Source organism: Perca fluviatilis, chromosome 1, assembly GCF_010015445.1.
Source record: "Perca fluviatilis chromosome 1, GENO_Pfluv_1.0, whole genome shotgun sequence".
Taxonomy (NCBI): domain Eukaryota; kingdom Metazoa; phylum Chordata; class Actinopteri; order Perciformes; family Percidae; genus Perca; species Perca fluviatilis.
In genome coordinates this window covers 18711440-18737805 of record NC_053112.1, presented here as the reverse complement: position 1 = coordinate 18737805, position 26366 = coordinate 18711440, and the positions used below count along the sequence as shown (strand labels likewise).

The window sequence follows — 26366 nt, the reverse complement described above, 5'->3', positions numbered from 1 at the left end:
ACTGTGATGCCATGTCATAAATAATGTCTACAAATGTTCCTATATTTCACATCTAAAGGCAGACAGACATGACCATAATAAGTATACAGTATGTCCATGCACCATTATCATGTTCTCGTTGCACATTATGAGCTGTGATATTGTTGAAAAATTTGCTAGCACTCTGTAAAAGTATGCTAGGCCCAAACTAAATTACCTGGTGCACTGTGGTTTTTCGAACCAGGCCTTTACAGGTGGTTTTCTTCCAAGAGGTTAGGAACAGAAAAATCACCCTTAGAATGTGTTGTGTTTGTGAAGAAGCTCTCACAAGCAATTACATTTTCTTTTTTAATTTAGTTTAGTTTTAGAGGGCTAATCTGACAGAATTATATAAATTATTAACCCCAAAAAAACAAAACAAAAGTCAGATGATTTTGTAATACTTTTTCAGAAACATGCTCTACCAATTGGTAGAAATGTTCAGGTTGTACTGCTTACATTTTTATTTTATTTTATTTTTTTTTTACAAAAAACTGCTTTTTTCAGTAGTTTTATACAAACATTGTATTGTATTTTATTTCACTTAAAGGGGTACTTTTCCAATTTTAAACTAGCTCTGTGCAATGGCAGTGTGGGAAGTGTGGGCAAAAAAACGATATTTGGCACTAACACCAATACCGTTCATCTGCACACACTGCCCAGACTAAGATGACACAAAGCTTTAAAATTAGCAAAGAATCCCATTAAACAGAGAAACATTCATGCAGATTGAAGTGTACTGTTAACATACATCTATACTGCTTGGTAGATGCTCATCATTTAAAAACTGTGTGGTTACTTGAAAAAAATAACTAAGAAATAAAAAAAATAATAAGAAAATTCCATTGTATTTTTCTGGGTTTAATCCATTTAAGTGTTAATCAAAGAGATAAGGTATAAAATCACATCTATACTGATACTGATATGCGTGAACATGGCTTCACATCTTTCTTTCACAGTCTCATTAAGGTTTAATTGTCATTATGTATAGACGTAGTCTCTGTTTAAACGGGTGCTACTATGAATGCATGGTTGTGTGCATGTGCACATGCAAACCGCCATTATCATACATTATACAGATTTAGCCACACACCTGAGCAGCACTGTGGAGGAAGGTCTGGCAATGCGAAAATACAGCCAGTGCACTGGCTGTATTCTCGCATTGCCAGACCTTCCTCCACAGCGCTGCAGAGGAGGGTCTGGCTAGTCCACACAGCATTCCGGGATGGGAGAAAAACATGCTCTGGTTTATTGGGATTTCTTTAAACCAATAGCAATGGGCTTGATCGCCGGACAGAGCAACTGTGCCTCTTAAATATAGCCTCGGGAAGGAACTTATTTTGGTGGAACATGTATACGTTCAAAGGTTGTGGGACGTGCAACAGAAAACAAAATGAGGGACATCCGGTGGAATTTTCGGCGACACCTGAACAATCCCGGAAATTAAATGTCGGCGATATAGACTACACTGGCTGAGACGAGATAAAACACATCACGCTATACGGTAGCTGTCTCTGCACGTGCATTTGCATGTATTTTCTGTAATGGTTTTGAAGAGCTCTCTGCTTCATGTTTCTCTCTGTCTGCTGGCTGTCCTCCTCTGCTCCGATAATCCTGACACCTCTCTCTCCCTCCTCTGACATGAAGAGTTTTAGAGACAGTGAAGGTAATGACACTGGCTATGTTTGGGGAAGTTAAAAGCTTCACTGTAGTGCTCTCAAAAGTAATTATTTCGTTGTAGCACATGATTTTCCCTCTCAACTGCACAGCGCTGTCATCAGTTTGCTCGATTGCAACGGCTGATTGAGATTTTGTGGCTTGAGTCCAAAGTGTTGAGAGGATGAAGTACTAGAAATCCCCCGTCTCCTCTTTCAGCATTCCTCAATTTTTTCTTAAGTCAGTGTTAATACACGTGACTATATTCATCATTTCTTTTCAATTCAGGAAGTTCAGAAGTACAGTTCCTTGTCCTGATTCCATTGTTTAACATGCTGCACATCAACAAGAATATGAGGGAATTGGTGGCGTTAGTTGTTGTTATGCCAGGTTTGTCTCAAGTATTGACTGTCAACATAAATCGGTTTTGTTGAGTCCACCACAATGAAATGACGTGTAAGTAAAGGAAGAGGTGGAGAAAGAGTGATCAAAAGGGTGAGGACAAACAATTGCAACAAGATAACAGGACAGAGACAAGAGGAAAGAGAATGGGAGGGAAGCTCACATGTCACCTAAACTCCAAAGAACAGAGGTACATCTCAGGTAAGCTTAGAAATGGGGATAAACATTTTTTTTGACAATCAGTTACATTAAGCAGGGAGTTCTGTTTATTGGACCAATCTATATCCAAATTTCATCTAGCCTCCCAATTACTGACGGATGTTGAGATGTTACGAAAATGTTGTTGGTTTTGGAATAGTCGGTCAGTGTTTTGGAACTTGAAAATTATGTATTATTTCTTACACAATAATATGTAGTAATCTTATCTCTCTCTTTGTGACTTGTACACCTTTAACCTCACTCTTTCTGTCCTTCGTCTGTCCTTTCTGTCCATTCATGCTCAGTAGCAGAGAATGCCGCTATTTACCAAACACCTATGTGCGTGCGGACACGCACACTCATTCAATCGGCAAATGAATACAATACCTGTTGCTTAGGCGCCCACATCAACTGTGTATGAACTGTCACTGAGGTAACATACAGATAGGTGACAAATGGGAAACTTCACCTATTCCCATAATCCGTGTATGATTCGTGATTTGTTTTTCAAAATAAAACCCCAAAAAGCCCAAAATGACTTGTTTTCTCAATACTTGTTTCCAAAATCCAAATAAAAAAACGGATAACGACTCCTTTTTACAATATCCGATTTTGTGCTCATATGAAAAATGGAAAAAACGGATAACGGGCTTTTCATCCAATTTCGATATTTTCAACTGACGCAAATTGTGTGATCCGGAAGTGATCTCTATTGCGTGACCCCTTATTCCTTTGTGGTGTAGAGTGCTGTCAAACACCAAATTCTTTAAAGGGGGTTCAATTTGGTGGCATCATTTCTCCACTCATTTATTCAGGACCTTAATGTTTTACCCAAACTTAATATAAGGTAATAAATAGCTAAAATCAAAATCTTTCCTTCTGTAAATGAACAGAGCACATTGCTGACATCATGGAGATGTTGGCTCCTCTCTATCGATGTCATCTCAGCTCAAATCTACTGACCCACATGAGAAACAAACACATGGAGCCCAGTGAACCGCGCCCTCTGATTCAGCATCCTGTGAGAAAATCTAAATTATTTAATATTTTAATCACATTTTTAGAGATTTTTAACAAACTGATTCTGTGCTCCAGAAAGTTGTTGCACATGGTGAGTTTGTGTTGGAGGGTACTTTTCCTCAATACATGGATGGGATCTGGACACATCGCCACCTACTGGTCACCAACACTTTTACAGTCGAGAGTCGTGATTCTAAACAGGTACAAACAGAAATTCAGGAGCCATCTGCTCCCTGACCTACATCTGCTTCTTCTACTGAAACCTGATCTGCACACTGATCTGTGTGTGTGTGTGTGTGTGTGTGTGTGTGTGTGTGTGTGTGTGTGTGTGTGTGTGTGTGTGTGTGTGTGTGTGTGTGTGTGTGTGTGTGTGCGTGCTCCAGGTATTTGAAGGTGGTTGGGGGTGTAAGACAGAGTTGGTGCTTTCTGGCTGTCATATCTGCACCTCCATACAGGACCATTGTGAGTTAGTGGATGACATGTGCCAACACATCAAAGGTATGCCTTTAGACTACAGCTGCCATTTACTGTCTATAGGCAGTCTGTATGCATTTTTGTTATTGTTCCATTTTATTCAAACAAACTAAAAATGTGTCTTCATGTCTGAGCTTATGTAGTGCATGCATGCTGCAGGTAAATCAGGTGGTAAACTGGCGTGTTGGGATTGCCCCACCACATTTCCTGTCTTCATGCAGCACCCTTACAGTGCCCCAGTGTGTCTGGCCACTGGATCACACCAGGAACAGACACGCTGGGCGAACATACTGCGAGCTGCAACACAACATCAGAGCTCTGGTATAGTTCTTCTTCTACTGTTCCCAATCATAAGCCAGACAAAATTCAACACGCTTCGATGCCTTCTTGTCAAGTTATTCTTTTCCCATCCTTTCCCTTGATGGTCTGTTAGCACTCTGGTGTGAAGATTCACCAGAATCTAGGGCCTTCCTAGATGCTGTGTCTTCCTTGAAGAAGCTCAGAGGAAACTGTCAAACAGAGGTATATCCAGTGGGCGATTGGGAGGAGGTGAGCAATACTGAGACAGGATGTCCTCTAAACCTCTTTGCCTTCCATAAATCCTCCTCCTCTCATTTCTCTGTCCATTTCAAACGATGCTTGTTTCTGTTTGCCTTAAAGATCCCATATTATGCTAATTTTCTGGTTCATATTTGTATTTGGGGTTTCTATTAGAACATGAATTACATGCTTCAATGTTTGGAATAATTTTTCTCATGCTCGCCGTCTCTATATACCTGTATTCACCCTCTGTCTGAAACGCTCTGTTGTAGCGCCTTTCTCTTTAAAAGGAACACGCCGACTTATTGGGAATTTAGCTTATTCACCGTAACCCCCAGAGTTAGACAAGTCGATACATACCCTTCTCCTCTCTGTGCGTGCTGTAAAGCTGTCTGACGTCTCCAGCGGTATCAGCCCATCACAGAACAGGCAGGTGAATGGTTCCAGTAATCCTACTGCTCCGAATAAGTGACAAAATAACGCCAACATGTTCCTATTTACATGTTGTGATTTGTAGAGTCACAGCGTGTACATAAAACAACGTAATATGAGACACAGCCATCTTCTTACCCTAAACAAACCGGGAACTATATTCTCAGGCGGAAGAATATAGTACTTGGGCGGAGTGATATGCTCGCAGCAAGCCTGTCTGAGAATATAGTTCCCGGTTTGTTTACGGATAGAAGATGGCTGTGTCTCATGTTGCTGACGCTGTTGTACTACCCAACTCTAACAACATATACAAATGTAAAGGCACATGTATGGCCTTTTGTCACTTTCTCACAATTCGGAGCAGTAGGCTAGTTGGAACCAGTTACCTGCAGGATCTGTGCTGGGCTAAGCTAATGCTGGAGCCGTCAGACAGGCCCGTACACCGCACGCAATGAGGAAGGGTATGTATCGACATTCTTACTTTGTTACTGAGTGAATAAGCTAACGTCGGCGTGTTCATGCCCCCCCCAAAAAGGCCCAGTCTGTTCTGATTGGTCAGCGTTTACGGGTCTTCAGTCTCTGCACCTTCATTGCAGCCAGGGAATGACTCTAACGGCACTGTAGCGGCACTTCCTACCTTTAAATACTGTAGTTGTGACATCACAATCGTACCAAAGTCCTGACTGCTCGTTCTAAGGCACAGTTTCTGAATACGGGCTGTGTGCATTTCTCTGTGGATAGAGCATTTTGATACTTTCACAGTATTTATTTAGCACCTCGTCCTGCTAAAAAAAGACATGGAAATCTCACTTTTTAACAATATGAGACCTTTAATGTTTAACCAAAAGGTATGTTCACCCTTTTGTGTTGTATGATGTCCTGTATAAGTGTACTGTTGTTTTCTTCCTTCACTTCTATCATCTAATTCAATTCAATTTTATTTATAGTATCAAATTATAAGAGTTATCTCAAGACACTTTGCAGATAGAGTAGGTCTAGACCACACTCAATAATTTACAAAGACCCAACAATTCCAGTAATTCCATCTGAGCCTTGTTGTAATATGTCTCTTTTATCTTTCTACTTTTTCTGTCTCTCTTTTCCCTCCAGGTGTTGGTAAGCATGGTTATGGAAGAAGTGATGTCCTACCTCAAGGAGCAAGTATTTCCCAGGATTATTGCACATCGCAGCAGGAGGAGGACTGCCTGGCTCAGAGTGAGTGAAAAAGGACAAATATTATGTATACAATACACCTAGGCTTAAGCATACATAGGTAAAAACCAATGGACGAATGCATCTCATGTGTTTTTCTCTTAACCTCGAGTATATGTATATTTATGCATGCCCGTCAGCTGCTGTCTGAGGTCTACAGGACAGCAAAGCATCAGGTAAAAGCTGCCATGGCGGCCTTGAAGGAGGAGTTGTCATTTTATCGTTTGAATGTGGAGAAACAGATCTCTGCAGGACTGCAACAGGCCAGTCTGCTGCAGGACCACATCGCTCACACGATCTTTTTTTTTTTTTTTTGTGTGTGTGTGTGTGTGTGTGTGTGTGTGTGTGTGTGTGTGTGTGTGTGTGTGTGTGTGTGTGTGTGTGTGTGTGTGTGTGTGTATGTTTGTGTCTGTGTGTGTGTGTATGTTTGTGTCTGTGAAGACAGAGGATGTCAAATGAGACTGTGTTCTCCATCTTCATCCTTTTTACTGCTTCTTACCTAAGAGGACATGTGTGAGCCGATGTTACACTCCCTCCAACACACAATCATCCCAAGGCTGGACTGTACTCTGCAGGAAGTGGCCACACCCGTCTATGATGGATTTGCTTCTACCTGGCAATACTTCCTGGAGACATGTGATGACATCATAGACCTGGGATCAAAAAGCACATCAGTTAAGGATATCAAAAAAGAGGTTCATTTGGCAAAAATGTCCTTTTTTCGACACCTTCTGAGACGATAATGTTGATGTTGCTGATTAAATGTTCTAAACCGGCTGTTCCAGACTTGGACGTCAGGACCCATGCATGGGCCTAAATTAAAATCTGAGGGGTCCCAAATTGATATGAAGTATAATAATAAGAAAGAGAATAATAATAATAATAATAATAATAATAATAATAATAATAATAATAATAATACGAAGAAGAAGAAGAAGAAGAAGAAGAAGAAGAAGAAATTAAAAACTCCCAGCTGTTTAGGCCCTTCTAAATCCTTCAAATAAAATAATATTAAAAAGAAAAATCACTCCTTGGTTGAACTGCCGACATCTCATGTTCACACAAAGGCACTACGGCCGTTACATGTGATTAGCTGTCACAAATAGACTTCCTTCATTTTGTGTGAATCTCTGTTCTGGACCTAAAGGTGTTAGCTGAAGATTTTCAAGCAACAGCAAAAGCAGGATCTTTGATCAAAATCTCCCACAGGCAACAGGAGAGGTGTTTTTGATTTTATACCTTCTTTAGCCCACTTCTTTATTTGACTGGCAGCTATGCAGTTGTGTAATTAGGTGAGGGAATGTGAAGTGTTTTACGAGGCCTGAGGCATGACATATTTTAATTGAAGCTCATGTAATGTTTCATTTGCAATATGAATAATTATTATAAGTAATGTACGAAAATACACGTGGATATCGCATCAACCATCTTTAATTAAACCAGTGTGGCTTTTACTGTATCATCTATTCCGCATTTTTGCGCTAGACTCCAATGTAAACTGGCAGCTCATTCACAATACATCGTGCTGAAAAATTCAAAGGCGGTTTAATGCTTTTGTGATGGCACTGTACATAAGATGTTTTTTTGTTGTAGGTGCTGACGCCTCTGAGCAGCCACGGACCAGACGATGCCAGGATGTGGCAATGCCTGGACAAGCTGGAGTTGAGCTCAGAGGGGCAAACTTGGCTCCAGGAGACATGGGGAGTCCACAGTGGAACCTGGAGGCCTTTGTTACTCAAAGCTCAGAACGCTCTCTACGAAGTAATTCAACAGACATGTTTGTGTATCCAGTAAGTTAAAGCTACATTGTGTAAGAATTTCTCCCATTTAGTGATGAAATTGTATATGACAACCAACTGAATATTACTTTCTAGCTCTTCCTCCTACGGTGGCCGAACCCGAAATGAGCTCTCTCCATCGTTCACATGCAGCTGTTCTAGCCACTCCAATATTAACTTTGGTCTTGTTGCTTTGCCTGTCGCGTTGTCGTTTTAATTCTCTTTTTCGCTTCCCTGGCGAGTAATCTCCCCCCATTTGTCACGGTGCCAATAGGTGTAAGAGGGCGAAATGCGGAGGGATGTGCCTCTTTGGCTAATGTATTTGAAAGATGGAGGCGCTACATGGCTGCCGTCATTCGAGCAAGTCGCTGATTAGTTGGTTAGTAATTACACATGAATGAGTACATATTTGTGAAAGAACAAAAGGGGTTTTTGCTAAGAATCAACAAAAAAAATTACACAATGTAGGTTTAAGTTACAGAATAGTAAAAACGTAGCATGCCTTCTCTAATATCCCTTTCACTCTTCTTTCTCTTCCAGGTGGTTGATATGTGTGCTGTGATGTTCCGGAGGTTGCTCTCTCGATATCCGTGTTTCTCTTTTAACTCTTCCCAGCTCACAGAGGTGCTGTGTAGGATCAAAGAGAAAGTGGTCAAGGTGTGTAGCAGGGGCAGACTTGGGAAAAACCCACTTCTGTTATTCATGTCACTTAAATCACACATTTGTCCATCTGCTCCTGTCTCTGTCTCACACACACACACACACACACACAATGAAAACAAACACAGCATCTGGATACAGAACTGTTGGCCCTTCGATCTCAAATAATTCTGGAGGTGGTCCTACAGATAACACTGCCAGCATTTACACATGGTGTGGGTGAGCAGGTGCGTGTCTTTATATTTTTATTGGTGTGTGTTTGTCTTCTTTATGTGGTCTTTATTTAACTCCTCTTAATTTTAGGATCTGTCTTGTTACTATGCCATGGTGCACTCCGAGCAGGCCCTCTTCATTCACCCTGACACCATCTTCCACTTCATCCTAAGAGACAACCTGACCTCTTACATCCAGTCAGGTACAGTGTGTGAGGAGGGATTTCTTTTAGTTACTGGCTGGATCAAAACAGTTGATAGGTTAGATGAATGCAGTGAATGTTCACCCCCATTTGAAAAACCATAACTCTTCAGTCTTGTTACTTTGAACCTTTTTAATTTGGGCTGCTTGTTTGCTACATTTTAAGATGTTTTTTGTTTTTTTTCCTGCAGTGATGAGGCACTCCCTGCCACAGCAGTTCATGCCTCTCCCTGTCAGTCCCAGGAACCCCTGCAGCTCCAGCTCTAGTTTCTCTGAGCCAGTGTACCACAAGCTGCTGCCTCTTGGTGACTGCCAGCAGAGCATTTGCCAAACCCCTGAAGGCTCCACCTCTGGATCTGAAACACTCACACCAAGCACCGTGTATGACCAGGACGACACTTTGGCCGACTCAGAAAACTCTGTAAACCACACACCCTCAATGCTTGATGCAGGAGAATACATCCATCTCATTGATCCATGAATGAACTGTAGAAGAACACCACAAAGTGAAAGTGTAGTAGTAGATCATGTCATCGGTATTCTATTTGCATTTTCCACAACAAAGATATATAACTCAAATAGAAAGCTATACAGCTATAGTATATGTTGAAACTGGTTCAGACTAATCGACAGGCATTGAAAGGTTCAGTTTGTAACTTTCATAAAAAATAACTTTTTGTCATATTTGCTCAAACTGTAACTATGTCCTGACAGTACTACATGAGTCAGATAATCTGTGAAAAAAAAAAATCACGTTTCTCTGCCACCTCGGAAAACAACCAATCAGAGTCGAGGAGACATCTCGTCAACTCTGATCAAACTGTAAAACTAGCCAGCACTGATCAAAGGTTAATTAAGATTCTGTTACTGCATTGCATAGTTACTGATTAGCTGTAAAATAAAGTTTGCTCCGGCAGGCTTGGCTTGGTTTTGGCTTTACTGTTTTCAACATGGTGACAGTACTGTATAGTACACTGAAATCTGTTCCTGAAAACATTTGAGGATGAGAAATAGTCAATGCAGTAACAGAATCTTGATTCATATTTGATCAGTGCTGCCTAGTTTGACAGTTTGATCGTAGGTCACAAGCAATCATTGACAAGCGACTCCTCAGCTCTAGTTTGTTGTTCTTGCAAATGCCATTAGGATGGAGGAGGCAGGTCGAGGGACATTTCCAGAGATTATCTGTCTCATGTACTTCTGTCAGCATATGGTGAGAGTTTTATCAAATAGGACAAAAACTTATTCTTATCAAAGTAACCAACTGCAGCTTTAAACCATTAATCATCATTTATAACCTGATAACCTCTCTGTACTTCTGCTACTGTATGTGTTTTATAGTTATATTAAAGGTGAAACGATTAATCAAGTCAATGGACAGAAAATAAATCAGCGACTATTTTGATAATCTAATACTTTTGCCTTACTTCATAAAGAAATTGACATATTTGGATTTGAGACTGTTGGTCAGACAAAACAAGCATTTTGAAGAATTTACTTTGAGTACTAAAAAATTGTGATTCGTATTTCCGAAGTCAAGTTTGAAAAGCTTTGATATAGCTATGCATTTCATGTAAATGAGTAAATTGTCCATCTAACCTATGATGTTGCAAAGCTGCATATTTGTTTTTTTTACTTCTTAAGGCCTCTAAAACCCTGCATATATTAAACAATCTGAGAATAATACATTATAATTATTTGGTTGAACTGCTTACGCTTATTGTCACAAGGGGTCATAAGTAGACAGTTTTGCTTCCACAAGCCAAATAGATTGGGAACCACTGTTGTAAATAAAGTAGTCACCAGTTTCTGAGTTCCTCCAGCCTGAGGTAGGCTATAAGGCCTGCAGCACATTGAACACATAGACACGCCCACGTTGCTTTCTCTCAGCGTCCTACAGCTGGATCTGTTCTTAAAGGGGAAGACGGAGGAAGGAACCTAACAGTCGTATTGGGCTTGTAGGAAACAAGAAGTTATAAAACGTACAGCTCATCCTTACCTGGGTACTGGCAGGACCCCTCGCCTCATGTGATTTAGTTTAACAATTTACACAAGGCACATCAATGTGGGCCTGCGACTGTCTTTTGAGAACACCGAGTTCCTCTTAAACCATTCCAGACCTGCCCTTTAATTTAGCCAGCTCCTCCGCCATGGTTTCACTGTCGGCATAACACAACAGCGTGACCCTCAGCTTCCACATCATCTGTCCCTTCTGTCCGCCGCGTTATCAGTTAGTTTTTTCTCCCCTGCCATGCCCCGGGTCACCTCACTGCTGTCTGCCCTGCTGTTCGTTCTCCTGCCGGGCTCGAGCTGGGGATATTTCCCCGAGGAGCGCTGGAGCCCCGAGTCTCCGCTCCTCGCTCCCCGGGTCGTCGTCGCGCTGGTCTGCCGCAACTCGGCGCACTCTCTGCCGCTGTTCCTCGGAGCCATTGAGCGTCTCAACTACCCGAAGGACCGCATTGCGCTGTGGTGAGTGTGGTGTCATCGCCCTTGAAAGTAAGCTTATGACATGTAAACTTTTTTTTTTGTTGACATGATCAAATTGGAAATTAAGTACGAGAAAGTGTGATTCAACGTCAGCGTGAGCTCAAGGGAGCACCAGACCAGAGACACATCAAGCCGATGTAACGACATGTTATAGAGGAAAACTCAGCGTGCTCGTGCGTTATGGTCAGGTGGGGCCGCTGTGTTAAAATGTAGAAAACCCTATGAGAAAACCCCACGAGCGCTTTATCTCCACACTTCCACAATCAAATCGGAGGTGAAATGAGCGAAAGTTAGAGCAGCGTGGCTGTACACGGTATTGTAGGGACATAGCTGGCCCCGGCAGAGGAGCTCGGGTTGCGCCAGCAAACTCGTGCCCGTGAAAAGTTCCATTCAGTCACAGATCGTCTCGTTTCCCCCCTCCCTCCACCCTCACATTTTATTTCCCCTCCCTCTTCCCCTTCCACATCTTCGTCTTGCAGACTCGACTCGAACAAAACCATATTGACCTCTGCAGGATTTCCCTTCCTTCAGCCTGTTCCATCACCCAGCCCCCAGCCTTCCAGATTATTCTTGTCTCCAGCATTGCTCGCTTCCTCTTGTCATGTTGATCCCGTGCTAGCAGATCTGTTTCTGAAGATTAAGTTAATCTGTTTTTATCAGCATTCAGACCTGACAGGTTAGATTATATTTCTCTGAAATAGCCTCAGGCAGAGTTTTGTTTAGTGGGACTGTGTGAGTTAGGATTAGAGTTAAACATAATTCACTCCTATGAATTGATTGTTTGATTCGCTAGGCCTCATCTGAGAGTAAATGTTGAATTTAACTTTTTCAGTGGGAGCTACAATGAGGGATTCAAGTGCCCGTGTGTCTATTTAAACAAACCAGCCTAGAAGTTGAGAGCTTTTTTCTTGTATCCCAGCCAGCCAATTCAGCCTCTGTGCCTGAGTCTAACTATCCTCATGTGGGAACCGGAGCTCAGTTTTCTGCATTGTTGCTTTGGCCTACACAACATATCTCTTCCCTTAGCGGAGGAACAGATATAAAAAGGTTTTAAAATGCAGCGTGAAATACATAAACTGAGCTGCTAGCTGGCCACCTACCGATACCTGCAGTTATCAGACTGACAGGTTGAATATTTGGCAAGCTGCGACATAGACACACGCATGCAGGCTGCCTAATGATGATGTGTGTGTTCTGCAGAGACATGCAGGATGGATATTATCAGTCTATAAATCTTCAATTTCTATCCCTCTGCCCTTCTTTTATGTCTCTCTTATCCTTTAGGCATGGTTCTATTGCTGGCATGTAAGCAATCCCAAATATATCCTCTCCATAAGCCTTTTACATTATTCGCTAACCCTGCTCATTCAAAACTTTACAGCAGTCAGAGAGGGAAAGGTAGAGAGAGAGGAGGAAGATGGATTGGTAAAACGGTCACATGTAGGTGCTGGGATGGCACTGCTGTGTTAAAACGCCACAGACAGATGGGAAACTAACACCTGCAGCATGCCGACTGTCACTCACTACATGACGGGGATGGGAGTAAATCAATTTCTCTCATATGTATAAATTTTTTACCTCTTTTTTACCTTTTTCCCTCTCAGTGTCTCTGCCCCTCCCTGACACGCTGAGATTTGTTATGATAACACAGACCGCAGACAAATGCCGCTGCTCCCCTTTTTAGCCCCTATTGTCTGTCTGTTATCTTCTTTGTCCACTCCTGACATTCGTGATGTGCAACTCTGCTCTAATGACAGCAAGACCCTCAGAGGACAAAGTACAGATGGCTAATAAATCAATACTATATCAATGGAATATCTTCTGGGATTTGGTTATATTGAGATATGTTTTTGTCGTTTTCCATGTTCCTCAAAGCTGCAGTAATCATATTTCCATATAAATGGTTGAGAAAATGGTTACATAATATGTAAATGCATTTATTGCAGCTTTAAGGCTGATCGGTATCTGATCAGTGAGCCCTGATATAAGCCCCTTAAGGCAAATTTATGATTAGTGATATTGGGCCATATAAATAAAATATAATGGACTTCACTATATAATTGTTGGAATATGAAATTCGACACACTGACACAAGATTTTATCCATAGATCTAGCCCTAACACTGGATCATTGAAAAGAATATCTTACACGGTTAGTGGTATTGCTGATCAAGGTGCTTCAAGGTCTCTCTCTTTTTTTTTTTTTTTTTTTTCTCTCTCTCTCTTTTTTTTTCTCTTTCTCTCTCTCTCTTTTTTTTTTTTTTTTTTCTCTCTCTCTCTCTCTCTTTCTCTCTCCTCCACAGGGTGGCGACAGATCACAACATAGATAACACCACAGCCATCCTGAGAGACTGGCTTGTCAAGGTGCAGAATGACTATCACTATGTGGAGTGGAGACCTGAAGATGAACCTAGGTAGTGTGTGTGTGTGTGTGTGTGTGTGTGTGTGTGTGTGTGTGTGTGTGTGTGTGTGTGTGTGTGTGTGTGTGTGTGTGTGTGTGTGTGTGTGTGTGTGTGTGTGTGTGTGTGTGTGTGTGTGTGAGACGTACATTACTTAATGGGTCTGTCTGTGCATGTCTCAGTTCCTTTGAAGACGAGGTGGGGCCTAAGCACTGGAATAATCTCCGTTATGAACACGTAATGAAGCTCCGCCAGGCAGCGTTGGAGACCGCCCGTGAGATCTGGGCCGACTACCTGCTGGTATGTTAACATCCACTTAACAGCTTCATAAGCCCCCTCTTATTATGTACTCTCAGTGATGTCTCTGACTCTGTGTGCGGAGGTAACAATTGTCTACACCTGATAATACCTGTATGTGGATGAGAAAGCAAAGCTCTTTTACATAGAAAAGAAAAGGAACAGCATTGAAGAGATTAAATCTATGATCAATGAATAGTTTAACCAATGATTAGATAATTGTTTTTACAAGTAGAAAACTGATATGTTGAGCATCAGCGGTACCGTATAAACAGGAAATATTAAGGTGAATCATTGGTAAAAAGGTAAATAAAAATATTGATTGTAGGGAAAAGAATCAATTTTGAAAATTGTTGATTTCCACCCCCCATCCCTATTGAGCAGCAGTTGTTCTAAACACACCAGAGTACAGACCATCCTCCTGCGAATACAAGGGCAGTCTCTTTGTAAGGCTTCTTTAAATTCTGGGCTGTGAGTTAAAATGTGTTAGGATGCTCACAGTACTACTCTAACCATGTTGCTGTGGCTCAATCAATCATTGAATGACAGAGGGTGACCTTTTGTCTGTGCTTGCATGTGCATGTTTGTGTGTGATTATTGTCAATACTGTGCCCTTCTCTTCCTTCTGTAGGTGGCTGACTGTGACAACCTGCTCACAAATACGGACATCTTGTGGAAACTGATGAGTGAAAACAAGACTATTGTAGCGCCAATGCTGGAGTCCAGAGCCGCATACTCTAACTTCTGGTGCGGGATGACTTCACAGGTACTGCAGATGTTTTGTTTTTATATGGTTAACGACTTGTAACACCTGTATAATATATACTTGCACTATGTCTATCTCACATGTACTATATATATATATATATATATATATATATATATATATATATATATATATATATATATATATATATATATATTTATTTATTAGTACCCCACATTTTATTTAAGTTACTGTGAATCTGTATGTCTGTCTGTCTTATTCTAAATCAGATTCAACATTACAACTTTAAAGTTACCACCCCCAACCAGATACTTTCTAAGACCTTTATAAAACCATTATGCATGGGGTTGGAATTATGAACGATACCTGTAGTTACGTATTGTAACTCCAGATTCGAGTATAGGTGTAGCCCTCTAAGGGCTGTCGCTATTGGGTTAATCCCTTCGTGCATGCGCAGTCGTAGGGCTGGGCGATAAATCGATTTTATCAATTAACTCGAATGTTTAGTTAACGTTGATTTGTTAAAATGAAAATCTGTTTTCTCCTTAACATCCGCCAACGCTCCCCTCTGGGCTCCCGTAGTTCCGAACGGGCTCAGCCCTCCCCCCGCGTGTTTGCCATAGAGTTACACAAACAACATGGCAGAGACAGGGACTAACATTAGTTCTTTTCTTAACTTACTTACTTAACCGTAATCTCCGCCGAAATGACCAGCAGCTCGCGGTGCTCTGTCCCCGGCTGAGAGTCATCTATTCTCGGAAAACTGAACCACCAGCTACAGCTGACCTGACGGAGCACCAGAGCCGGTGTTGAGGAACTCTGTTGCGGCTCAACACATCTACTAAATGCCACTGATACGACCGAGCTGTGACGGACGTCTGTAGCGGCTTTAACAACTAGCAATCGCCGCTCTGTAGCATGGAGCTCTTCTTCGATGTTTTTTTACTGCTAGTTACTACAAAGGAGCTTGCTACAGGTATGCTACATTCATGAGACCATGGGATGTTAATGTACGTTAGCAACATGTGAAAATAGGGGCAAGGTTGCGCGTTAAAGTTAATGATTTGAACTTTTAGCGAGGAACGAGCAGTGAATTACCTGTATTTGTGAAAACAGCTTTATCTCATGCATCCGTTTTGTTGTTGTTGAATATATATAGCTTAATTATATAATTTTTGACATTCTTTCAGGGGAGGCGGGCACCAAAATTAAACAATGGTAGGGAAAGCACTCAAACCAATTTATCTTTCCACACAATTGACATGAATAATCATAATGATATACATGCCCCATGTGTATGCGTGTGTATGTGTTAAAACAAAATAAAGTTAATACTGTTTTTAACAATTTCTTTGTCATCTTCAATCGGATTTTTTGTGAAAAAATCTGGGATTTGTTTTTTAGGCCATATCGCCCAGTCCTACGCAGTCGTGAAGATTTTCTTTCCCGCCCTAGCGCTCAGCGCGGGCTTCAACTACGTCCGCAAATACTGTATATTACAGAAGTGGAATCGTTGCTCTGCTCCCAACATCAGTATTTTCTTCAGCCAATGGTAGTGGGGCAGGTGGCCCGAACCTTAGAGGGCTACGCCTATACTCATAGAATCTGGAGTTACAATATGTAACTATCGTTCTGTTTCCTATAGGCTTCGCCCTCTAAGGGCTGTCGCTATTGGGTTAGGGCGAAGCTGATGTAGTCAATGCCACCTGCGACACAGGGTCCACAAGCAGAACATGGACTAACTTCTCTCCTTATTTGCACTGACAGGTCAATGTATCAAATAAAAACCCTGTCATGATTATGAATTGGCCTAATACTGATTGTAAGGCCCAAGTCCTGATTGTGGAAGTGCATAATTAGTGATAATTGTTGATTAATAATTATGGGATACCCACATTCCTCTCCGCCACCAGTGCAGAAGGGATGGGGACAGCAGGCAAAACACATGCAGCGGCGCATCATTTGTCGTTGAGTGAGGATAGGACCGAGTGGGTCATGGAGGACTCGGACATATCACGCAGATAGAAACGGATGAATGGGCATGGGGATGCCCAGAAGGCTGCTGTGCAGATGTCGCCTACTGTCATGCCCCTGAAAAGGGCCGCAGACGCTGACCGCACTCTTGTAGAATGCGCTAGGATGCCCCCTCCCTGCTGTAAGCCTGGGTGATAGCTTTGCACCAGTGAGACAGATGCTGTTTTGAAAGAGCCGCGCCTTGGGAGTGTTCCCTGTAGTGCACGAACAGCTGCTGTGTTTGTCTGATGTCTGCCGTGCATAAAACGTACTGTGATAACGCGTGCACAGTCGATGAAAAGCCTCCTCCGCGTCGTTGCGATGATGCAGAGGAAAAAAACCCTCGAGGGAAAACCCCCTGAGCTCATTAAAACTTTCGGCGTGAATAAAGGGTTTGGCTGTAAAGTGGCTGCGCTCCCGTCCCCTCTAATGGAGTGGCAGGACGGTGAAACCGACAGCGTGCATAAATCACTCAAGATGCCCCTGGCCATTCTGGAGACGGGGAGAGCCGTAGAGGGAGGGCGTCGTCACCCGCCTCGAGGTACAGTCCTCCCAGCGGGGAGGAGGGAAAACCGAGGAGAGAACCCTCTTCTGGGGGAATCGAGTCATCGGACTCGTGCCCGACGAAGGAGTCCTCTTCCGGCGGATCCAGGGTGTCATCTCGCCAGTCTGCCCAGCTGCCATCCCCCTCACCGTCGACCTGGAGCACCAGAAAAGCGTCCGCCCGCCGTTTTAGCTCTTTAGATGGCAGGCGGGCGTAGAATAGGCAAGAGGCCTGAGGGGTGAGCGCCATCCTGGTGTGAATGGGACCGAGCAGGGGTGGAGATCCGACAGCAGGATATAGCCAGTCCGGCAGCCGGTACAGAGGGCGAACACCGCTGGAGGTAGAAGTCTTCATTCTGCTAGCGCTGAAGAAAAACTGGGAGCAGAGCAACGATTCCGCTTCTGTAATATATAGTATTTGCGGACATAGTTGAAGCCCACGCTGAGCGCTAGGGCGGGAAAGAAATTTTTTACGACTGCGCATGCACATAGGGATTAACCCAATAGCGACAGCCTTTAGAAGGCAAAGCCTATATGAAATATAACTGCTTGTTACTGTAGTACAGCATTTTCTTTTGTATTTACATTGTTACATTGCAACACATAAATTTCCACCAGCATCCTCTTTTGCTCTAACACACAGACTGACCCAACATAAATTATTCATCAAATGTAGCCTCTTGATAATGTCTCCATAAAACACCTCTTGGGATAATGCAATCCAGACAAAGTCTGCTATGAACTCTATGGGTTACTGATCCTCCTCCTGTTCTCCTGCCACCTTCATAACACATAAATATGATCTAGAGGGGATTGTACACTTGATTATTTTTTCTTATGCATGAGGAAATTCAATTTGTGCAAATAAGTCACTTTGGAAACACTGTAAATAAGTCAAGGTGGAGCTGAATGCTCTGGTAAATGTACTCTGGTAAATATACTTGTGTGACTGTTTTGTTACTGCTCTGATAATAAACATTTAGCTAAAGGTTTGTGATATCAGTAAATTATATGGCTGGTGCACAGACAGCCCACACAGCTCATTATGTTGAATTAGTTCCACCTTCTTAGTCTTCTTAGTTTGACTTCTAATCCTGTTTGTGCTGCTGATAAGACTTACCTAAAACTATAGGCCCCAGTGTCCTTTAACTGATGTATGCCTCATATCTTATCAAGAGCTATTTTAATAAAAAATATTTGTCTAGTAAAAAATGATTTTTTTAATGAGCAGACAGAGAATCAAACTTGCACATCTGATGTATTTGGCATAACGTACTGTATGTGTTAGTCTCGGATACGGTTTTGTCTGTGATCTGCTGAGACAGGATGTCTTTCAGTACTCAGCTTTGCTTCTTTTCAAATCAAAGCAGACATATGGACATTGTCTGTCCTCCAGCACAAAATAAAACCAATCCAACCAAGAGTCTGCCTCTCAGATTCCTGCAAAGAACAATTCTTTGGGCAAGTTAATGGGCCTGTAGCCAAAAGGCAATACCCAATGTCTGCTAGTATCTTTTCTTATAAGTCAGCATTACTTAGTCTCAGTCATATACTTTTCAAAATTAAAACAAAAATGTTTTTTTGTAATTTATTAGTAACTTCTGAAGTTTTAGATATGTCTTCTTCCTGTAACTGACACACAGATGTAGACTTCCGGCAGACAATTTTCTCAATCAAATCTCGGTCAAATATCTCAGATCAAGCTTCACTTGACAAATTTGGGAAACAAGTTGGACACAAGAAAATTTTGAGTAACCTGACACCTGACACTGTGCACTCACTACAGGGTTACTACAAGCGTACACCAGCCTACATGCCTATCCGTAAGCAGGAGCGTCTTGGCTGTTTTGCCGTACCAATGGTCCACTCCACCTACCTAGTGGACCTACAGAAAGATGCCTCCCGTGAGCTGGCTTTTTATCCACCACACCCTGAGTACAGCTGGACCCTGGATGATGTCATCATCTTTGCCTACTCAGCTCGCATGGCAGGTGAGACAAATGCAACGGAGGTAGACTTGTTATCTGGAGGGCTGCTTAATGTCTTTCGTGACACGTTTTGTATTCAAGAATCAAGATTCAAAATCCTTTACTAATCCCACGATGGGGAAATTCACACTGTTGCATCAGCAAGGGATATGGGTAAAAATAAAAGACATAGATAAACAAACAATAAATAAATATAAGTAAAGAGAATAAATAGTAAAATAGTAAAATGTATTTATTGTATGTGTTTGTAAGCATGTTTTTTTCCTCACTTTTATCTTCTCAGGTGTGCAGATGTACGTGTGCAACAAAGAGACTTATGGGTTTTTCCCAGTTCCAATGCGCTCCCACGGCACCCTACAGGATGAGGCGGAGAGCTTCGTGCATACTCAGCTTGAGGTCATGGGTGAGTCAACAGGTCAAAGAGCACTCGCAAAGATCAGAATGATCTCTTTGTGTTCCACAGTTTTAGCAAAAGGCTGTGAGTTTGCTTGTGATTAAGCACTTACCCAGACACCAGGCTGTGATTACACCTGATTAGGTCTCTTTGTACAATGGGAGTTTGTTAGTTTGGAATATTGCAATGTCATGGTGTGCTGTTCTGCATGTTTTCCATGTATTTGATTTTCCCAACTTGTGTTAAGCTGAACTAAATATTCTTTTGCTGTACCCATAATGGAAATGCAAGACAGGTTTTTCGGAAGTAGCCTAAAGTTATATTTAGTTATAAAATTCTGAGCTTCTACCATAGCAACACAATATCCTGTATGCCTATGCCTAAAAACTATTGGACAATGTCCACTTTTGCTACACGACAAAATGAATCTTGCTAAAATGTTTCTGCAGTGAGTCTTTTTCTGTTGATGAAGTTGGCATTAAGCATGGAAAGCTGTTCAGATGAGACATACAGTACAACAGAAGAAGAAACAGAGTGCGCCTTATAATTCAGGGACTCCCAAAATGTTCATACCAAAGACTCGAAAAATAGATTCCATGCTATTAGAGTTAAGGTAGGTTCCTACTGAAATTGTCTTTTGTTTAATATCACCTTGTCACAACATTATACTACTGTGTACTATAGTCTTTGTGCAGCATTACTGTATGCATCGTAGGTGAGGAAACACCAGTAGGATGGGCTGGGAAACCTACATAATGAAAACTAACAATATTAGTATTAGTATTATAATAGTCCTCTTTACATACTCATCTTGCTAAATTTCTTGCATGTAAATTCAATGGTTCATTTTGGAAATCTCCTGAAGACCACTGTGTATCCCTGAACCACATTTTGGGAACCACTGTTCCACCACATTACACATTCTCTTTGTAACCTTCCCCTCGTTTTTTCTTTGAAAGTGAAAAATCCTCCACTGGAGCCCTCCAGCTTCCTGTCTCTTCCTCCCAAGCAGCCTAACAAGATGGGCTTTGATGAGGTACAAACACTCAATCGCATACACACATAGGCACACACACAATAACCTACGCATGTGTGTGAGGTTTTGCATTTGTGTGCACCCAGGTGTTTATGATAAATCTGGTGCGGAGATCTGACCGTCGCGAGCGAATGCTAAGAACTCTGTATGAGCAGCAGCTCAGCTGTAAGGTTGTTGCCGCTGTGGATGGCAAGTACGTTTCTCATCTTCTTCCTCCCCCACTGCCTGTGTCTTCTTGATTTGTGCCTCTGCAACATGCGGTGTAGATTGATGTAGGGAGGCTAAGCTGAGACAAACAACCAGGTGAAAAGTAGCGGGTGCATGCTGTCAGTTACACTTTCTCTGAACCACATAGTCTTTAGCTCATCGGTGAGTAAAATATGAAAATATTACTCTAATCTCTGTGTAGGCTATCCAGTCAGTAGGTAGCGTCATGTTTTACATAGTTGATTGGGCTTTCTGTTATCTTAATATAAAATGGTAAGAATGAATAGAAAAACCTTGCAACACATGCATGCCTTATGTTATAATTCTATTTTTACACACACACACACACACACACACACACACACACACACACACACACACACACACACACACACACACACACACACACACACACACACACAATTTATTTTTTCTAATCTCTTTGTTTATCCTTTCTCTTTCCCTCAGAGCTCTGAACAAGACTGATATAGAGTCTATGAGGATTAAGATGCTGCCGGGTTACAAAGACCCTTATCATGGTCGGCCTCTCACCAAAGGTGAACTGGGTTGTTTCCTCTCTCATTACAACATCTGGAAGGAGGTGAGACGCTTGGACAGTCCTCAGGCCTCTGGGTCTACCTGTGCATTGTAGATAACGTTTACTACCGAAAAACACAGTAACTCACTTTGTGTGAGGAGAGGCAGCTCGGTGAGAGTCATGACCTTGATTAAAGATTTGATACCACAGAAACCAACTTTTTTTTTTTTTTTTACAAAGAATACATATATACTAGGGCTGTCAATTGATTAAAATGTTTAATGGTGAGTCATCGCATGAGTGTCCTTGTTAACTAGCGATTGAGCGCAAACTAATTGCACATTTTCGAATCTGTTCTAAATTTAAAAGGGATATTTTTTCAAGTTTTTGGTGCTCACTTGGTATATAGTACATTCAAATAACTTTTGTGGAGAGAACCATCTGGAAGGGCTTTGAAAAACTTGCCATTCAAAAAGACCCTTTTTATTTATCCATTTCTGCTCAAGGATCTTTGTTTCTGCTAGCCATCCACTCCATGTATATAAGACCCGCTCCCAATCCACCGTCTCGTCAGCCCCCCACACACACACACATATATAAACACACACACACACACACACACGCTCAATGGTGTTTTTTTGCCTCCAACGGCGCCTTCCAGGCAGCTAACCCTAACTTTAACCCTAAACATTGCCACGCTGCCTGGAAGGAGACGTTGGGGACAAAAAAACACCAAAAGCCCACACACCCCCCCCTACTGACTGTCTGCGCAGTGCTGCTTTCCAATAGGACAGAGGTGGAGAGAGCAGCACTGTTAAGTGTTTAACCTAGTATCTGTGGACTGCATGAGAATGAATTAAACCAGAAATATATTCATTTGCATAGATTAGATTATATATAGATTTATACAGTACGTCACTAAGAGGGTCTGAAAAGTCATTAAATCTAGCGAGAAAGTTGCCAAGTTGGCAACACAATGTTACTGCTGCAGCTTCCTGATTTCTCAAACTATGGAGTGAAATCACAGAACGTGCGTGCGTTAATCGCGCGTTTAAAAAATGTGTGGCATTAAAAGGAATTGTTAACTCGTTATTATCGCGTTTATTTTGACAGCCCTAATATATACTTTTAATTTAAGAGTATATATTATATTTTTGAACAAAGGATTCCAGGATACCAGTTGAGGATTTAAGAAACTTCTCCATCACACTAATGCTTTTGCCATCTCACCATCATCTCAGCAGCGCTGTGATGCACTACAATTTATGTGTATGTGTTTCTGCGTGAGCGCAGATAGTAGATCGTGGTCTGCAGACCTCCCTGGTCATCGAGGACGACCTCCGCTTCGAGGTGTTCTTCAAGCGGCGTCTCCAGACGCTGCTGCAGGAGGTGACGACACACAAGCTGGACTGGGATCTCATGTGAGTGACGTACAACACGATGTAGTAAACAGAGAGGATTATCGTGCTCCCCTTCGGTGAAAACCGTCCATCTGTCACACGTGATATCTCAGACACCACTGATCACATGCTGATGAATTATGCCTCTTAGCATCACACTACTGAGCCACTCCAGCATTTTCACATTCAGACTGATCACTGTCATAGAATAGCAGACGTAGAGAAGTCATTTCAGAAATTAAAAGTACCTATCATTTTCTGCATAGACATTCACAAAGGCTATATATAGATATATATATATATATATATATATATATATATATATATATATATATATATATATATATATATATATATATATATATATATATATATATATATATATATATATATATATTTTTTTTTTTTTTTTTTTTTTACTTTTAGTATGCACTGCAGCTGCCCTGACAGAGTATGTACTGTTGCATACAGTATGCATACAATTGGGACTTACTACTTCTTCATAACAATGCACCTTGAATTTTGCTCATATACAGTATGCTGCACCAAGGATTGTGGTTGGCCAGAAAAGCATGCTTGCATGACTGGATGCAGTAGAACATCCTGGTATTGTTGGCATACTGCATTTGATATACTATGTATTGTGACATACTAAATCTTTTCTGGCATACTAAATAGTATGGTAGTATGGGTATTGGAAGGCAGGGAAGGTGTGTATGGGCAGTAAGTCTCCCAGTTGAATAATTTGCACAAAAATGAGAAACTTTGGTTGTTTATTTTCATAAAAAGTCTAAGGTATATAAAAACATAAGTAGTAAGCTACAACTCAAGGAGTGTTTCGATAAGAAACAAACATTCACTGCGCTTAGAATTCTGTTACATGCACCACTAATAGCAAGTTGAGGCTAAAGATGGTATTATACACTGTACGTTATAATACGTTCAACAGTTTAAATCAATTCAGGATTTTAGGTACATTTTGGATAAATTCAGCATCAGTGGCAAAGTGCAGTGCTTTGCTCATCCACTGACTGCATCAATTCTGTTTAAATGACTTGCTTTTAGTCAATTCAGCTCCAAGTTTAGTGCTCTTGATATTTCTTGTCTCTTTTATCTTAAATACTAAATACAGTTACATCGGGCGGAAGCGGATGCAGGTGGACCACCAAGAGAAGTCTGTACCAAACATCCACAATCTGGTGGAGGCAGACTACTCCTACTGGACACTCGGCTACATGTTGTCATTACAAGGAGCCCAGAAGCTCCTCGGGGCCGAACCTCTGACCAAGTTGCTACCGGTCGATGAGTTCCTCCCTGTCATGTACAACAAACATCCAGTGTGAGTATAACCCGTCCGTCCCTTCATCTTCTTTCTGTTCCTTTTATCTGTTTCTTATTGTTTGATTTTGTCCTGTGGCGCTATGGTCAATCTAATCACGTCCCCGCTCCTCTCACTCATCAGTTCAGAGTACATGGACCACTTTGGGAGTCGGGACCTGCGCGCGTTTTCTGCCGAGCCGCTTCTGGTGTATCCGACCCATTACACGGGAGACCAGGGCTACATCAGTGACACGGAAACATCGGTTGTGTGGGACAACGAGACTGTCAAAACCGACTGGGACCGAGCCAAGTCGAGGAAAACTCAGGAGCAAGGGGAGCTGAGCTTTGAGGCCCAGAACTCCGACGTACTGCAGTCTGAACTGGAGAACTGGAGCACACGGGACGAGCTGTGATGAAGAAGAGAGGACGTGAGGAGGAGACATTGAGAGAACTCTTGCAAACAGAGATAAGAATGAGGGAGATAGAACACAGCTGTGATAGTGGAGGAAAAAGAGTAGATGGATACAGGGACGGTGAGGGACAAATGTGCATTTCTCTCTCCACTCTTTGATCTTTCTCTTAAGAGATGAGGCGTAGATGCGTAGAAGAGTCAGCTAGCAGCTTTTGTTTTATTTATTGCATCCAACGCCCATCCTTTGACACCAGCCTGGATCCATGTTTTAAATATTTTGCCCAGATTTATCCCATACATACATTTTATATATATATATATATATATATATATATATATATATATATATATATATATATATATATATATATATATATATATATATATATATATATATATATATATATATAATTGGAAGAAAATGCAGTATTTAGCACCATTCTAACATGCCTCTAAATGACATCTAGTCACATTTGAACTGTCTGGCACGACTTCACATCCCCTAATTACACATGAAGGTATGCTCTGGGTTGAAATAGGAGCCTCTAAAATATAAAAGGATTATGTTACTTATTTTTTTATACTAAGCTCTCAAAGCAGAAAACAAATGTTGCCTTTTCTATGCAGTGTTATACTCTCAGTGGTTCCCAACCTGTTTGGCTTTTGACCCCTTAAAAAGAAGTCTACTTGCAACCCCTAGTCACCAGTTGTATATGTCTACTGGTAGAACTGGGAACCACTGTCTTCTTCTTCTTGCGACTCTTAACCCCTTGCTGTTTAGTTTAGCCTGTGTGTTATTTAAGTAGGTTTTATAAGGTTGTGACTTAATAACCTTAGATATCGGGAATGTATCAGTGTTTTCTTTTATCTGCCGTCAAACCTTTTTATACTTTGACAGCGGCCATGTATTGGTTTAGTGTTTTATTGTTTTCCCCTCAGTTCATATTGCAGTTTTAATCCAAACTTGCAGCTTTTGTTGCATTTTGTTTGTTGAAGATCAGAAAATCAAATGAGTACAGATCCATTTAATATAATATTTTTTGTTGTAACTATTCATGTGTTGTCTCCTCTGTAGTTACAAAGTGTCTTTTTTTTTTTTTTAAACCAAAGAATGAATAAAAAAACTTTTATAATGATTGGTTGGGTTGATCTGAATTTAGTTTGGACATCAGTTAAAAGCACTGACATTGCACACATCATGGGTTTATTTCTTTAAAAACATCAAAATAGACTGCATTGCTTTTTTTTGGCACACAGCTGTTTTATTTCAGTACAAACATGAAAGTCCCAATTAAGATGTTTCTTTTAATTAGTGCCTGCGGGTGTTTGCCTGCCCTGCCAGTACATAGTGGTCAGTTTGGGCTGCAGCAGGCCTCCATTACTCCTCCTCCCCACTGTGTTTACACAGACCATCCATAGCTACTGCTGTGAAGTGTAACCCTGCTGTATTGAGTTATACAGTTTCATGCTATTTGCATCTAACGCAAAGATTTTATCATTGAATGAGACAAAATTAGAAAGAATATTGCACGAGTAAGAGAAATTTTAAATACTTTATACTTAAAATTACTATTAATAACATGGTGTGTATGTTTATTGAATGGACTTTATAGTCATTTTGGAAATATACATATTTGTGCCACTGTATTGCATGTCCCTCAGGACTTACAGAAGTCTATAGCCATACTTGTGGCTCTGTGATGCTGTGCTTTAAGCTTAATGCCAACTCAGCATGCTAACACGTTCGCAGAGCATGCCGATGTTTAGCTGGTATTATTTACCATCAAGTATCATACAATGTC

At 41.4% G+C, this 26366-nt stretch overlaps 2 protein-coding genes across 6 annotated transcripts; both read left to right on the top strand.

Moving 5' to 3' along the window:
* The first annotated feature begins 1284 nt into the window (after window positions 1-1284).
* LOC120563090 (protein Niban 2-like) lies at window positions 1285-10406 on the top strand. Of its 5 annotated transcripts, none has more exons than XM_039807172.1 (12): window positions 1285-1522; window positions 3168-3295; window positions 3370-3495; window positions 3678-3792; window positions 3928-4089; window positions 4202-4317; window positions 5851-5955; window positions 7546-7713; window positions 8271-8387; window positions 8519-8617; window positions 8694-8805; window positions 8996-10406. In XM_039807172.1, the coding sequence occupies exons 2-12, from the start codon at window positions 3185-3187 to the stop codon at window positions 9283-9285; spliced, it is 1521 nt and encodes a 506-aa protein (XP_039663106.1). In that variant the 5' UTR covers window positions 1285-1522; window positions 3168-3184; the 3' UTR covers window positions 9286-10406. The 5 variants fall into 5 exon arrangements, with proteins under 5 accessions (XP_039663106.1, XP_039663073.1, XP_039663095.1 ...); XM_039807139.1 differs by lacking the exon at window positions 1285-1522 and adding an exon at window positions 1566-1684; XM_039807150.1 differs by lacking the exon at window positions 1285-1522 and adding an exon at window positions 1796-2277.
* A 649-nt stretch (window positions 10407-11055) lies between these two features.
* On the top strand, window positions 11056-24870 carry LOC120563085 (procollagen galactosyltransferase 1-like). Its single transcript, XM_039807123.1, has 12 exons — window positions 11056-11273; window positions 13594-13704; window positions 13872-13989; window positions 14618-14752; window positions 19056-19260; window positions 19541-19660; window positions 20611-20687; window positions 20774-20880; window positions 21363-21495; window positions 22726-22853; window positions 23965-24171; window positions 24295-24870. The coding sequence occupies exons 1-12, from the start codon at window positions 11056-11058 to the stop codon at window positions 24563-24565; spliced, it is 1830 nt and encodes a 609-aa protein (XP_039663057.1). The 3' UTR covers window positions 24566-24870.
* The last annotated feature ends 1496 nt before the right edge of the window (window positions 24871-26366 follow it).